Consider the following 15,243-nt stretch of genomic DNA (forward strand, 5'->3'; position numbering starts at 1 on the left):
GGACTTGTCAGCAACAATTCACAGTACAGTAGATAAAAAAAAATTCCAATAATATTCCTGAAAGGTTTAAATGGGACAAGCTGATCACTATGTGTCCATTCCAAGTTCCAGTGGTGGAAATCAAACATATTGACGCAAGAATACTGTATATTTATTGTTGCTTGATGTCATCAGGGGGAAAAAAGATTAGAACATGCGACCAACAAATTTCAACTGCTGATAAGCTGAATCACACGTCGGCACCGTTTACAAACTATCCTTTATGATCACTTTTCACGTAAATTGCAAGAACAGTTGCGATTGTCAAAGAAACGCATACAAAAATGCATTACTTGACAGTAGAGAATATTGTTATTATAATATTTATGATTTTTTTTCTATAATAGTAGTTTCATGTATATACGTTTTGTGAAATATAACGCAAGCGAGGCTTTAGTGTTCATAAAGAAAAAAAATCAATATTTTATAAAGATGTCGCACCTTTTTTGAATTCTATTTTATCGCCAGATTCAGTTTGTCACATTTCTAGGACGCAGATTCTCTGGCCGAGTTGTTGCTACTGCCGTTGTTATTAAATGACCTCGCACTCATTGACCGTATGCTGATGTTGCCACTTTTGGCCCGGGTCTTGGACCTAGCAGCAGATTTCTTCCTGTTCCATCGCTGTACTTCCTTGCCGATGGTTCCCACGTCTATTGCTACAATGGCGCCTAGAATAACTACGATTATCACGACGCCAAACGAGCCTATGGCTTGAGCAGACGGCCTGTGGTCCTGGCGCGTCTTTGTTGAGTATTTGGCGCTGTCCTTGGCTTTTATCACCGGTTGGGGATCCTCGTTTATGGGCACCTCCTGCCTTGGTGTAGTAGTAGTAGTAGAAGTAGTAGTAGGGTTTTCATCTAGGGTTAAATAATGACATATTAAGATTACCACATAGATCACCATCGCGTTTGCAACATTCTCGATTTTCAGGACACAAGTGTGATAATTTGCATATAATGTTTATGATATCTCAAAGAAAACGGACGAAATACATCTATGATTTTATTCAGATATCATTGCAAATGTCTAAAACACAATTTGGCATATCGTTTACCTACAATACAACAATTTTTATCAATCATCACTTCATTAATTTTTTTTATCTAAATCTCAGAAACCCGGAGGTTATTTTCAATGTTATTTTGGCTTTATTATCTACTTTTATTTTTTGCTTTTCCGCTTTAATCCTACAGTTTTTCAACACTAAACTTCTCCAACTTAAATAATTTACAGTATCGTAAACGCATATAAAACAAGTCTAAGTTTAGAAAAAACAAGCATAAGAAACATACTCGTTGTTGGAATAGAGGATGACGTCACATGAGAAGAGGACCAATAGGAGCAGACTGACGATGACGTGTATGTGACGGTGGCAGTGATGTTAATAGTTATGATTTCAGTAACTGTGATGTTGACAGTTGTTGTAACGTTATAAATAACAGTGAAGTTATTTTGAGGAGTGATTGGGTCTGTTGTTACAACATTCTGTGTTGTTGTGTCCTCAGCTGTTGTTGTGTCCTCAGCTGTTGTGTATTCAGCTGTTGTTGTTTCGGTTGTCGCTTTAGCAGTCGTTGTAAATTCATCTGTTGTGGGTTGATAAGTTGATAGTGGGTCTGAAAATTGATTTCATTCTCTTTTGAATATTTTCGGCTGCTGAGTAAAATAAATGTAGTGTGCATGTACTTACGTGTGATTTAATTAAAGATATTGATAATTTGTTTTTGCAAAACCTCTCATAAAAAATTACTTCTTAATTGTTTTCCTTTTAAGTTTATGGAAGGTTAAACATACATTGTTTGCCCATTTTAAGCTTTAATGGAAATATCAATATAAGATTCTTTCACTTATTGTTTCTCGAACAACATATTGTATTAATAAAATTTTCTAAAGTTTCAATTTAAAAAAATCTATTTTCTTCTATAACCACTAACAATCAACGCTTGAACCCATAGTTACATTTTTAAAAAGCTGAGAACAAGTATATAGTAAATAATATCCAAATAAAAATATGACAAGGTACAAAATGGTCATTATGTCCTTGATGTAGAAATATAACCCCCCCCCCCCCCTGCCTCAACCCCCCTTCATTTACCTCCACATGTGACGATGGTGTTCTTAGAGTGATCGGTTTGAGTAGAGAGTTTTGCACCGTCAGCTAGACATTCCGACAAGTTCGCATAAACGCCATTACAATCGACCCTCTCATACCAGATCTTGCCCGTCCCACAACTCGCAGGGTCGGGACACTCGACGCCTCCACTGGCTCTGTCAAAAGAGAAGAGATAAATTAAGGTAAAAATCTAGTAAACGGAAGTGCTTACCACAGGTGTATGAAATTCAGGATCTAAATTCTTTCAATGATGCTTCATATAGATAGGGTCTTATTCAAGTTTTGGTATACACAATGAAAATTCATGTATTTAATTGCCTATTTCTATATCATATGAAGAAAGTTTGTAACAATTCTAGGAGGTTTTTTCTCTCCATTTTTGACTAATGAAATAAAAGGTCAACAATCATTTCAGGTTGATTTAAAATATTTCTTGAAGAAAGATATATATTGAGTTAAAATGCATAAGAACAGGGACCCCTATCCAAATAAAAAAGATATAAAATATTGTATTACCGCAATTTTACACTTTTAACGTCTGACGCAAAATTTCACGGATGAAAAGATGACAGAAAATGTGTTATTCATTGTCAATAATTGTAAATGGACATTAAGATGGTAGAATGCAGTTGAAAAAAATGATTTGGGGAAAGAGAATAAAATATATCAAATAGAAGTCTATCTATTTTATAAACCTTAGAATTTCTTCGAGAAAAAAACCCAGTCCGAACTGTTTGTCAATTATTGAAAAAAGCTTCTATCTATGCTGTAGCCAGATTTCAAGGAGAGAAAAGCTTCTTTACAGTCAATATTTTTATACAATTGCAGAAAGGAGATCAGGTTACATTTCGGGTGAAAGGCAAGTGTACCTTTCTTGTAAACAAAAAGTTGGATCGGACAGTCTAGACCGGAACTTCGGCATGCTAGGGTATTCATTTTGATCTGGGAATCATGGAGAAGAATGGGATAACTTTGGAATGCCAAATACTTTTGCTTGCATTTTTGGAATTAAAATTCGATTCAACGGGTACTTGAGCGCGTTTCCCAGCAAGATCACCAGATTGATTTCAGAACATAAGAATTAATAAGCAAAAGAAAATATTTATTTTACCACAAGTTAAAATACATTCAATAATGTATTCACTAAACTCATATTGACGCTAGATATATATTCTGATCAGGCATATCCAAAGATAAATGGCCATCGAGGTGATGCTATGGGCATTGGGAGGTATAAAGCAAGACCGTTTATGGTTGTGTTTTACGTGCAACAGGAATGTACAGTCATTTGGGGGGTACTTTTCATAACTTGGTTGCAAAATATGTAAATCGTATGTTTATATTATAAATGGATTTATTGTATCAAGTAAAAACAGATTATATAAGAAAACAAATCTATGTCACAAAATATTTCTGTAGCGACTTGGACAAGATTTCTTATGACACCGCCACCTGAGTGTATTGCGGCAATCGCAACTTCTAGGGCCTTTCCGGCAGGCTCGGAAAAACGCGTGCCGGTCCGGAAAGGTCCGAGAAGTTGCGATTGTGCATTGCGGGTCGCTTCTTGGTACGATTATTTCGAATCAGCAAGTAAATTGGCACGTACAAGAAAGCCCGACATAAATAATATTTCAACGATTAAGTTTACCTGACTTCCTCGACGTCCAAAATCAGTAAAGTTATAATCGTTTTAGTCAATGCTTTTGACTACTTTGAATTCAATATCACCCCTGTGCAACGCTTACGTATACATTGCAGAAACACTGAGGAAACGTTTCATCTGTGTTTCTTCAAGTAGCATGTATACCCACGGGTGATCGCGTCTTTTACTTATCACCCGGTTATAAGTAAAAGACGCGATCACCCGTGAGTATCCGACGATGACAAGAGCTTTGACTGAGTAGTTGTGGCAAACAGCAATGTGACGTAGGCCTATTTATTTCACTGCTCGGCACTTAGCCATGGATTTTTGAAATCAACAAGATTTGTCTGGCCTTTGAGTCAAGACTACGTAATCGGTGTATATTTCGCTTGAAACCAGCGTCATCTTCAACTTGTTTTGACGCAAGAAATAGTTAGTCGGACCTACCGAAAGTCCAAGGTCTTGTTAAAATGGTTCTAATTTTGGTATACATCAATTCAAGCGTGTATACATTGACCGAACACGATTAAATCAAACAATCAGACATTCACGATTTCTTTATTTCCTTAACTGCATAAATTAAAGTTCTGAGAAGAATCCAATGAACAATAATACATACATGTATATAATTATATTGCATGCATAAGGACTCACCACACTCGTATCTTGGATAATTGTCGTAAAATTGTTTTTTGGTTTTTGTTTGCAAAACTATGATAATTACAATGTCAGTGTTATAAAAGACGAACTTTGTATCTGGCTACGGATTAAATTTGGTTTTATGGCAAGTAAAAGACGCGATCACCCGTGGGTATCCGACGATGGAGGGCTTTATAAAATTGTCGATTTATCACCGTACATGTACAGGTTGACAATTTTTTTCGATTCGTTAAAGTTACAACCTTGAGGAGAAATATTGAACAGCGTTTTCATGCTGCAAATCCCCCATTAAGGTCAGCGAGTACATTTAATTAAGTAGCAAAGTTTTTCAATAATGTATATTATTTTCTATTAGGATTTTGTATATACAGTCATTTTACCGGTAACGAACCAGTATGCGGTTTCGTCGTACATGCGACTATTATTATCGGAAGTCCAAATGTTTTTATTTTTTGTTTAAATCAAGTTTCTTTGTCCTTCTAAACTGTAGTATCAAACTTACGAAAATATAAAGGATAAATTACGGAGATAGTAATTTCAACACCCCCTCCATTTTCCTAGTTTCGAATACGTTTTCCAGTATCGAATCAAGCGCCCTCTATCACTTCTGACCGAATATTTTTGGGCGAATTAATTTTAAAAAATGCACTACAGGTACATGTCAATAGACTTATAAATGAAGGAGGAAAAATAATTGTGGACATATGTTATTTAAACAAATAATATGATTGTTATTTTTATCGTACAGTTTTCCCGTCAAATTGAAACTGGACTGGAACAGTTTTCATTTTGCGTTACTTTATGAAATTGAATTTTCATGAAAACACTTTATAATAGTAATTGATGATAAGTAGTTGCCATTTGCCTTTGTTTTGCCCGTATATCTACATGTATCAATTTATCTAGCCAAATAATACTTCTGTCGCATTGAACCGATACTAGGAAAACTACACGTGGTTCTATCTAAAGTCGTAATTTAATTCAAAGCTCAATTATTATTTGATATGATGCATAATCTCATTGTACTAGATAGTTTAATTATACATGTATATACTGCCGATGCCGACTGTGATGGTTTTACTGCATTGCAGTTGCATAGAAAAAAGCGCAAATGACTCTGAAAATGGACTAAAACATAAGTAAATATGCTCTCGTGATTAAACCACAGGGATTCCGATATATCATAAAGATATGTCATCCATATACTAGCAAAACATTTTATAGCATAGGGACGCAATTTATAATACGCTGATTAAGATGATGAAAATGAAACATCATTTGTTGTAATCTTATTGACCAGTTGCTTTGAGTACTGTTTATGAAACATTGGTACCCCCCCCCCCCCCATTATGTGATTCACATATCAATATCAGGTGTGGGCTCCATTTGCTCGTATAAATGGGATCTGTCTGTCTTTTCGCCTAGTATTTACGCGACGCTTTGGAATTCTTGCTCGGTCCCTCACACTTCCGTTTTGCGCAAATTTCCGGTACAACCTTGCAATTGACGTGTGGTGCCTTTTAAACACTTTGGCTACCTTAAACGGCATTTTTTTTTTATTTGATAAGCATGCTGTGTCATGTTTAAGCAAATATCACCGGTAATCGTACAATTATTAACATTTTTTCTAACCTCACTAAAGGAGCATTCTGCAGAGACCATACCAACTGTCCTGCCACGCTCTTCTGCGATCAAACGCGCCATACCCCGTCGGGTTTTTTGTGAGGTTTTAGTAATGCATGCATCAGTAATAAGATCACAAAAAAGAAAGTAAAGATTTATCTTTCCAAAAGAAGTGTGAGCACGATTTGAGCATTTTTTAAGAAGAGTCACGCTTCGGTTAACATTGCATCCATTTATCCGTTTGGACATTTAAATGTCTTACTTATAATTTAGGTGACTTATTTAAACATTAAATATATCTTTAAAAAATTATAGGATGTAAATATTATTTTATTTCAAATGGTGCGTTAGCAATTTTGTCCAGTGTATACAAACACGTCGTTACTTTCAGTGGCGGCTATATGTATTATCAATGTTCTTCCTGTAAAATGATTTAATTTCATTAATAATGGAACACTCACGAATGTCCTAGGTCGTTACAGATGATGGCCACAGTGTTCGGGAACTCCGAGTCCCTCAGGGGTCCCCACATGTAGTTCCAGAAAATCTCCACTCGTCCCGACATAGGAGTAGCGTCTATTGGGATCAAAACCGTCGGAAGCTTCCCTGACGTGAACAAAAAAGACAAAAGTGAAATAAAGTGGAAAAAAAATACAGTCACAACATCTAATTAAAAATGCTTCATATGTAAAAATTCGGGACAGAAGTGATCATATAGTATATACTATCTACTACATCAATTAGAACTCTGACCAAATTGTACGTGCTGGTAAGGGAAAACTTTTATTTTGACTTTTATGCGGTAATCATTACAGTCGGGCACGTGGACAAATCTAACAAAGTCGAAGGCTTTTATGGTAAATTTAATCACGTGCCAACTGTAATGATCAACCCTATGCATAAAAAAAAAATAAGAATGATTCTTTGGGAGGGGGGGGGGGGGCGTTTACAACATGCGTGAAACTACAGATGTATTGTAAACGAAAAATAAGTTTGAATACGGTTATTTACAGGGCAGGGCGTGAAACATAGTTCCCAGCATTACTTACTTAATCAAATCTTTAACATGGCATGTTTCACAAGCTATGTAAAACCGAATGATAAATAATAAAACGCAATGAATGTCATACAAAGATAATTATCCTTTAACGTTGATATATGAACCTGGGGAGGTCAAATATTGACCCCCAACTATATCAATATAATAAACATCAGAATATGCCACAGCCATTATAAATGAAAGTGGTTATCGGCACACGTTTAATCTTGGTCTCACCTTGACCCAAATTTTTTTTAAAGCATCTAAAACTGATAATGGTAAATATAGTTCAGCAGTTTGTTTAGATTTACTACTGAAATCAATCTGGTTCATCAGAACGATTCTTTTTGCCACAGTAAAATATAATGAAAGTATTTTCTATAGAAATCGATAGAAATGCATTGGGTCGGGTACTTTATACCAACAATGTTGTCTAATGGTCACATATTCGACAGAATGTAGACAAACTGTCGATGTATCAAGCATTTTAAATTCATTTTTTTTTCAAATTAGATTTACAGATGTTCAGATCATTTTTACAATTAATACTCTTTTAAAAAAAGTTATCGCTACTCGATCTTAAAATTTTCTTGCTGTATTTAAACTCAGGGTCCGCGATTCAGTAATCCGAATATAACACCCATTACGCTACAGAGATTGGCATCCAAAAAATGATGATGAGTGCAGTTTCACGATGGGTTGAAATCGTCATCTTGTGACGTACTTTTGATTAAAAGTAAAACGCACGGGGTGTCGAGGACCCTTACAGTAACATTACGGCTGATGCTTGAAAAAAAAAACAGCCGAAAGAAAAAACTTATCTAATTTTTAGACCTAAAGATGATGCCCCTATAAACATTCTTTCACGGAGGAAATAAGAATTATACCCGTGCATCGATTGATGTTTCAATCCGGTGATATTAACCCTTAATCCTTAGTTCGTTATGAATATAAATCAAACAAACCAATCGTTACCAGGCATCCTTCGTTTCCGGAAGCCGTAGGACAGACGCAACTGGCAGTTTCGGAATGGAAAATAATCGTCACCAAGAAATGCTTCTCTGTTAGCCCAATCAATTAATGTTTCATTAAATATACGTTCCTTGCTTTGCTCTCAGTGTAACGACCTCTTTGCTTAAAAAATCTATTCGGATAAAAAGACCACTAACAGACTTTGTAATGGGTTTGACGACAATATTACCAGTAATTCATTCTATTTGTATGGCTAATACACGCTTTTACATTGACAACATTTTAAGGTTTTGAACATGATTTCATGTTCTTTGAGATACAATTCAACTGCTCGTTTCTATAATCATGATTGTTCTGCTGCTTTAATTGTTAACTTGTGATTCAAAATACGCTCCTATCTATTATCTCTGAGCGCCTTTCCAGATTTGAAGAATGGTATTTTCGCTAGCTATACTATTTTTATGTTTGTCATATAACAAACCTGAAGAACGTTTCGAGTAACAACATTAAAATGATAAAGAACATTTTAAAGAAACTCGCACCATAACTAGGTAAAATACCGAACAATGTATTATAAGAATAAGCAACAGATATGCAAAACAATCCTTTTTGAGTTTTTGCGATTCGATTTGTAAGGTTTGTTTTAACTTATAGCATTCTTACTTTTTAAGGAGAAGTTAAGAAGACTCTAAATTAAGCACTTGCTGTCCGAATAAGTAAACAAAAATATTTTCCTCTACATATCAACATATCTACATAGCCAACTTCAAAGTTGGAATTTCCAACTTTGAAGTTAGTTTTTACAACTTTATAGTTTAAATTTGATTGAATTTCCAACTTTAATCTTGGAATTGTTTTGTTTGAACTTAATTTTTGTAAACATAACGGTATATATCATATCACATGCAAACTGGGCACAAACATACAAGTGCAGTTGTTTATGTCTGAACTAGAAGTTTTTATATAAATATATAAGATTGAATCATTAAAATGTATTCGGTATCAGATATATCAAATATCGAAATTATTTTGAATGAAATAGATGTTATCTTGATATGTTAAACAAGAGAATGTCGTTAAATAAATAGAAAGATGCACAGTAAGAGACAATAAAGACCAAAATAAAGCAATGGAATCTGTATATTTTGATTATGCCTTTATCTACATGGCGTTGATAAAGATAACTTATTAAAAGATATTTGTCTGAAATTGAAAAAAAAAACTTATCGTAATAACAACAGAAGTTAAAGTTGGAATTTTCAAAATTAAAAGTGGAAATTCCAAAATTAAAGTTGAAAATACTTTGATTAAAGTAAAAAAAAAATTTAGAGATGGAAATTCCAAGATTAAAGTTAGAGTAAAATTGGTAATATGCAACACATTTTATCAAGGTCAAACTTGAAAGTAAACTGAGATTGATTTTTTCTGGTATATATTAAACAAAATATATAAAATAAATCTAACATTTCCCCTCCCCAACAACTGATGGTGTTTAAATTGCAGATGTTGACTGTTTTCCAATACATATTTTTAGAGTTTCTTTTTTCTATGTAATCAAACATTATTGTCTGAGCTATGCCCAAATACTATTGTTATAGTGCACCTATACAAGGAACGGTAAACACTGTGACAGGAAATACGTAAAATTTAATCATATGTATTTGAAACCATACAATGTGTCATCGAACTTTATCGAATGGGATTCTGAATGCAAGTTTGTTTAGTGCAACCATACCACATTGAACGGTTGGAAGAAAAATACAAACTTATCTTCACCTGGCGTAGGTACATTGTATATAATGACAAGGCTAGTCACAATTGTTGATGTGCCACACCCACTCCCCTCCCTCATGGGTGTACACAAATGTTGACTGATTTCCAAAACATATTTTCAGAGTACAGTTTTTATATGTAATCAAACATTATTGTTTGAGCTTTGTCGAAATACTATGATTATAAGGCACCTATACAAGGAATGGTAAACACTGCGAAAGGAAATACGTAGAATTTTATCCCATACAATGTGTCATGCATCGAACGTTATCGAATGGGATTCTGAATGCAAGTTTGTGTAGTGTAACCATACCTAACATTGAACCATTGGAAAGAAAATGCAAAATTGAAAATCTATCTTCACCTGGCGTAGGTACAATGTATTCACAGATGTAATGACATGGCTGGTCACAGGTGTTGGTGTGCCACATCCACTCCCCTCCCTCATTGGCGTACACGGTACACGTGCCACCTGTGACTGAGCCCCATCTGTCCCACGGTCCCAGAGGTTCATTATTTAGCTGTGTGAATATGTACTCTCCATTTACATCAGTAAGACCGGTGTAATATTCATGACCTCTGGAAAAAATATACATGTAGTAGATACTTTAAAGTCACTGAATTTAGGCACCATATTCAAAGAAGCTGCTAGAGTCGCGATTTCTGTTCTTTGTGGGGTTATTATTTTTTTCAATAAAACGAATGCTCAGATTTAAAACTAAAACGCAAAAATGTGATTAAAAACACAAAGAGAGTGCGGTTATATGTTTAAGAAATTACGCATATCAATTATCGTAATATTTGTCAGCTGTTCCGTCGAAATATTTTGAGTAAAAAACAATTCTTTACATGGATTTATGTTGACCGAAAGTTCAAGGGTTACTCAGGAAAGACACAACAATTTGAAAGAAATATAAATAAGATTTTCTAAATTCTTTAGTCCAGTGTTTTGAAATTATGTCAAGATAACTCGAATAGTCTTACACTGACAAAAGTCCACCGGCGAGAAAGTTGTGAATTTCCAGGTTATACACATTGGCCACCGTGGATCCATTCAGGAAAGCTTCACACCCCGCGGTGGCTGACGTGAAGATTCCCGCGGTGGTACCAACACGGTAACAAATGTTCTTATAGGACGGATGCTGGGTCCAGTTTGGGGGACAGGTCACATCGATGTTGATCATTACTGTAAAAAGATATAAAATAAAGAATTTCAATATTACAGAACCTACGGTAGACAAATAACGGAGATGGTAGTGAAAAAAAACCTCCTTCATTTTATATCAATTTGCCTCACTTATAAAGGTGACATGAATATAGTTATTAATAATGTCATGATGATCATGTCATGATGACGATAATGATGATAATCATCATCATGATCAAACTTTAATATAGTACAATGTATTAGTATTGATATATCAACCACGATATTGTTACTGTACACGAAAAGCTATATCGGATATAGGATCAGTCAGCGTTTAATTTTAGTTTTGATTTTCTCTTCTTTATTTTTTCTTCTCTTTATGAAATATTTAAAAATATTTAGAACAAAAATTGGAAGAGAAAGAAAACCTAAAGAAATATATAAACATGTATATAAACAAAAACTTACGCGCGCACCAACAGATACTAAAGAATCAACTGACAATACAGTGAAATGGGATTAAAGGATTTTGATGCCTAGTTGCAGTGTTTCTCAAGCAATGTTATGCCTGGTATTTGTTAAGAAAGGGAATAAAAATTGAAAACGGTAACCACATGATGCACATTTGGCAATTTACTTTCCCCTTTACCAAAATTGCACTTTGAAAAAGCAGTGTTGCTTCTTTTTACATTGATAGGAATTGATGCGCCGAGTCGACTTAATGAAATGCAGATTTGTTAATTAGTTGTATATGGGGCTAAATCCCTATCATCTGAACCTTCGATTTGACCCATTCAATAGTACTACTATCTGAACTTGTTCCTGCAATAAAGTATTTCGCATACTATAATAACAACAATGTATCTGGCTCAAAGTAATATGGAGGACCCCATTCCGTTAATTGCTATCATTTTTGCTTTCAACGGAATAGAAGCGGACAAGTGTTTTTTTGCTATTCTGTTTTACAATAATTTACATGTATCTATCAAACCATATATGGCATGCTTGCCTTTATAAGTTGCCATCTGAATTCACGCTATACAATGAAAAGTTAATATATTAAAAAATTGAGATTCATAAAATATTTTGTAAGCACGTGCTTACAGTGCTTTAATTAGGTACGTTACTGGACTTACAGTCGAAACATTTACTTCTTGGAGCGCACTTGGCGAGCGAATGTGTTTAAAAACAGTAGGATGTTTAGAGCTTACCACTCTAAAATGTATAAAAACATCTTGAAACAATAGATATACACCAAAGGGACTTGGGCCTGACATTTTTAAAAATTTACGTTCCTCGCAGGCGATAATTGCGTTTGGACCCAAAAAGCGCGCGGGCTTTTAGGCGAAAATGTTGATTTAACGAAAAATTGACTTAGTTTACAGTCAGTTTATCTTTCTTTTACATACTATTGATTTATTTTCATAAATAAATGGTACTTAGATGATAGAGCAAAACAGTTTGATCGAAGTCAAACATTAAGGTGCATCGGTCCAATAGAAAGATAAAAAAGATGAACAAAACTATGAATTAGAAAAATAACGGGGGTTTTTGAAGGAAATTAATTAAAACTAATGAGTGATAATTTCCTTAGAAAAAAGCAGAATACTGCTACATGTAGTTACAGTTGTTTGTCTCGCTTAATATCGGAAATTTAAAGACGGGGTTGTCTAGAGCCAAAGCCTCTTTTCTAACACTTGAATAAAAAAAAGACATGTTAGAATGTTATGTTGAAGACTCAGGGTCCACACTTGATGCGATTTTTTTAAAAAAGTTTGGTACTCTGAATTATCTGAATCCTTATTTGATATTTTCAAAATATTTTCCCCCTCAAAAGGGTACTACATGTTAGCATATAACGGAATGATATTAAATTATTTTTTTATTTTTTTTATGTAACAATTAGGTACCCTCTAACAAATAATGATTCGCGTTTCTACAGTTGTGATTTATTTAATTTTGATAATCGCCAGACAATATTATCTTACAAGGAAAGAATCCTTTTGTGAGATTGCTATCTTGGATTTTGAAGTATTTGAATATTACGTTTTACTGATAGAAAGATACATTCATGAATAATGTAGATATTAGTTATAAATAAAAGCTTAAAAAAGGAAAGATAAATGTAAGATATTCATTTAAACCCACAGTAATTCTTAAAAAAAGAAATTTTATACTTTGGTTATTAGGTTTATGGTGCAATATTTACATATTACGGAAACTTATAGTTTATAGCTCTATAAAAGCAACCAGAATGAAGTCTACACGCCCTGTTTGTCGATTGGTCGATTTACAGAGACCTAAGAAAAATCACGGACTGCACGAAATAACCATGATGATGTCAGACTCAAATTCGTATAGGAGACGATTTGGCTATTTCTTCTAACTAACGTACTGATGTACATTAACAGCAATTTAGTGAATTTTACCTACTTTTTACAATCAGTTTATCAATTTGTTAAAAGAAAGATATAAATATAAACAATAAAATGCTTTCTTTGGTGATTCATAGGGTTATGAAGGTAGCGATCCTTGTAGAAAAAATTACATAATCCGCTAAGGCGAGTTATGTTTTTTGGAGATGATTTTAATCAACTCCTCTGGCAAACCGGAACTCAAGTAAAAGAGTGTCTCGACCTAAGCACAAATCATCACCGCACTTGAAAATAATCGATAAATTTGATGTAGTGTTTTCAGAAGCATTGATTTCAAAGGAAATTTATTTATGAATACCTTAAATATAGTTAGATTCTGAATGGTATGGACAATTTAGATATTTTTGTAGTCATATGTACATGTATTCTTACGCCAGAGTTGTAGCGTATGGAATCAAGGACAGAATATCTAATATAAAGATAGCTGCAGGACTATAGCTCCCGGTCTGAAAAAATTCGGATGGACGACCGTCCATCCGAATTTTTTCAGACCGGGAGCTACAGTCCTGCAGCTAATATAAAGATAGAACCAGCACTGGGGTATACTAGACTTTATTATCTTTTGTTTGTTAACAATTGTTTTAATATACTTTTCTAGAAATATTTCAATTACTGATACATAATCCATCGTAGAGTTTGATGGCGTGAATTCTATCTTTGAATATAACACAACGTGATTCAGATGGGGTTTTCCGTCTATAGCTCAGAATTCTTCTCGGAAAAGCCCAAGAATTCATATTTGAAAAAAAAATTAGGTGTAATTATTCAACTAGAGATTAATAACTACTTGCCATGCGAAATAACATATCGTTGATATCAAAATAAATAATAGATCTAATCTTTTTATCAAAATCAATCCATATTTAAACAATAAAATGTTTTCTTGGTTATTCATACGGGGTATAAAGGTGGCGACTTCGCATAAAATCAAAGTACTAAAATACGTATACTGACGGGAGTTGATTTTATTGTCAGACATTTTTATGTGATAGTAATTTAGGGGGAAAAACCTGTCTTTACATTTTACACTTGGTAATAACAATAAATCTGACATTCATAATTTTTTTTTGCATAATTTGATAATTAATTTTGTCATTATAGATATCTGAACGTTGTCACTGGACGGAAAATGGGAGACGGAAATTCAATGATGTTTATACTAAAATGAAATGTGCTTTTTAAAATTTAAAGAGAGAGAGAGAGAGAGAGAGAGAGAGAGAGAGAGAGAGAGAGAGAGAGAGAGAGAGAGAGAGAGAGAGAGAGAGAGAATCGGTATGGTAAATAAAAGGATATTTTTTTTTACCTGAATTTGTGGTAGATGATGATAATATCACCATAATCAGGAGACGAATCCGTGACATCACTTTGTCTACTCCGAACGCAGCGATACCTCACCATCACTGCAAAACTAATTCCTATCAGCGTGTACAACAGAGAATCCATAATTTAAAAAAAAATGACGCACAGATTCGTTTAAAATTCACAATCATAACCTGTTCAATAATGCTTTAGCTCATACAAACACATTAGAAATTCCGCAAAAGCAAAGCGTTTAATATTTTTTTATAAGCTGTCCAACAATGCGCATGGAAAGTACCCACATGTCTTAAGAATTGATCTTATTTCATAAAGCATGTCATAATATTAGGCATGCATGTACTTGACATAAAAAAAAAATCAGTAACTTCCTATCCTTGCTATTTATCCAAACAGGTTTCAATTCTTGTTCTCATAATATTGGGACACTATCTGTGAAATTAAAATGGAATATACATTTATTGAATGATGGTAAGGGGAATA

At 34.0% G+C, this 15,243-nt stretch overlaps 1 protein-coding gene across 1 annotated transcript; it reads right to left on the bottom strand.

The window, feature by feature from the left end:
* Nucleotides 1–9: 9 nt before the first annotated feature.
* Nucleotides 10–14,868, bottom strand: LOC128190179 (soluble scavenger receptor cysteine-rich domain-containing protein SSC5D-like). The gene is made up of 7 exons (XM_052862115.1): nucleotides 14,747–14,868; nucleotides 10,846–11,047; nucleotides 10,226–10,440; nucleotides 6,539–6,683; nucleotides 2,135–2,307; nucleotides 1,335–1,655; nucleotides 10–899 (listed from the first exon to the last, which is right to left on the bottom strand). The coding sequence occupies exons 1-7, from the start codon at nucleotides 14,802–14,804 to the stop codon at nucleotides 526–528; spliced, it is 1,488 nt and encodes a 495-aa protein (XP_052718075.1). The 5' UTR covers nucleotides 14,805–14,868; the 3' UTR covers nucleotides 10–525.
* Between the last annotated feature and the right edge of the window lie 375 nt (nucleotides 14,869–15,243).

The sequence above is a fragment of the Crassostrea angulata genome, chromosome 6 (genome assembly GCF_025612915.1).
Source record: "Crassostrea angulata isolate pt1a10 chromosome 6, ASM2561291v2, whole genome shotgun sequence".
NCBI lineage: Eukaryota > Metazoa > Mollusca > Bivalvia > Ostreida > Ostreidae > Magallana > Magallana angulata.

Coding starts and splice junctions, on each gene's coding strand:
- LOC128190179 (XM_052862115.1), bottom strand. CDS start 14,804: ATGTCACGGATTCGTCTCCTGATTATGGTGATATTATCATCATCTACC. Junction 11,048..14,746: donor ATCATCTACCACAAATTCAG/GTAAAAAAAAAT, acceptor ATCTTTTTACAG/TAATGATCAACATCGATGTG. Junction 6,684..10,225: donor ATACATTGTACCTACGCCAG/GTGAAGATAGAT, acceptor TGTTCACGTCAG/GGAAGCTTCCGACGGTTTTG.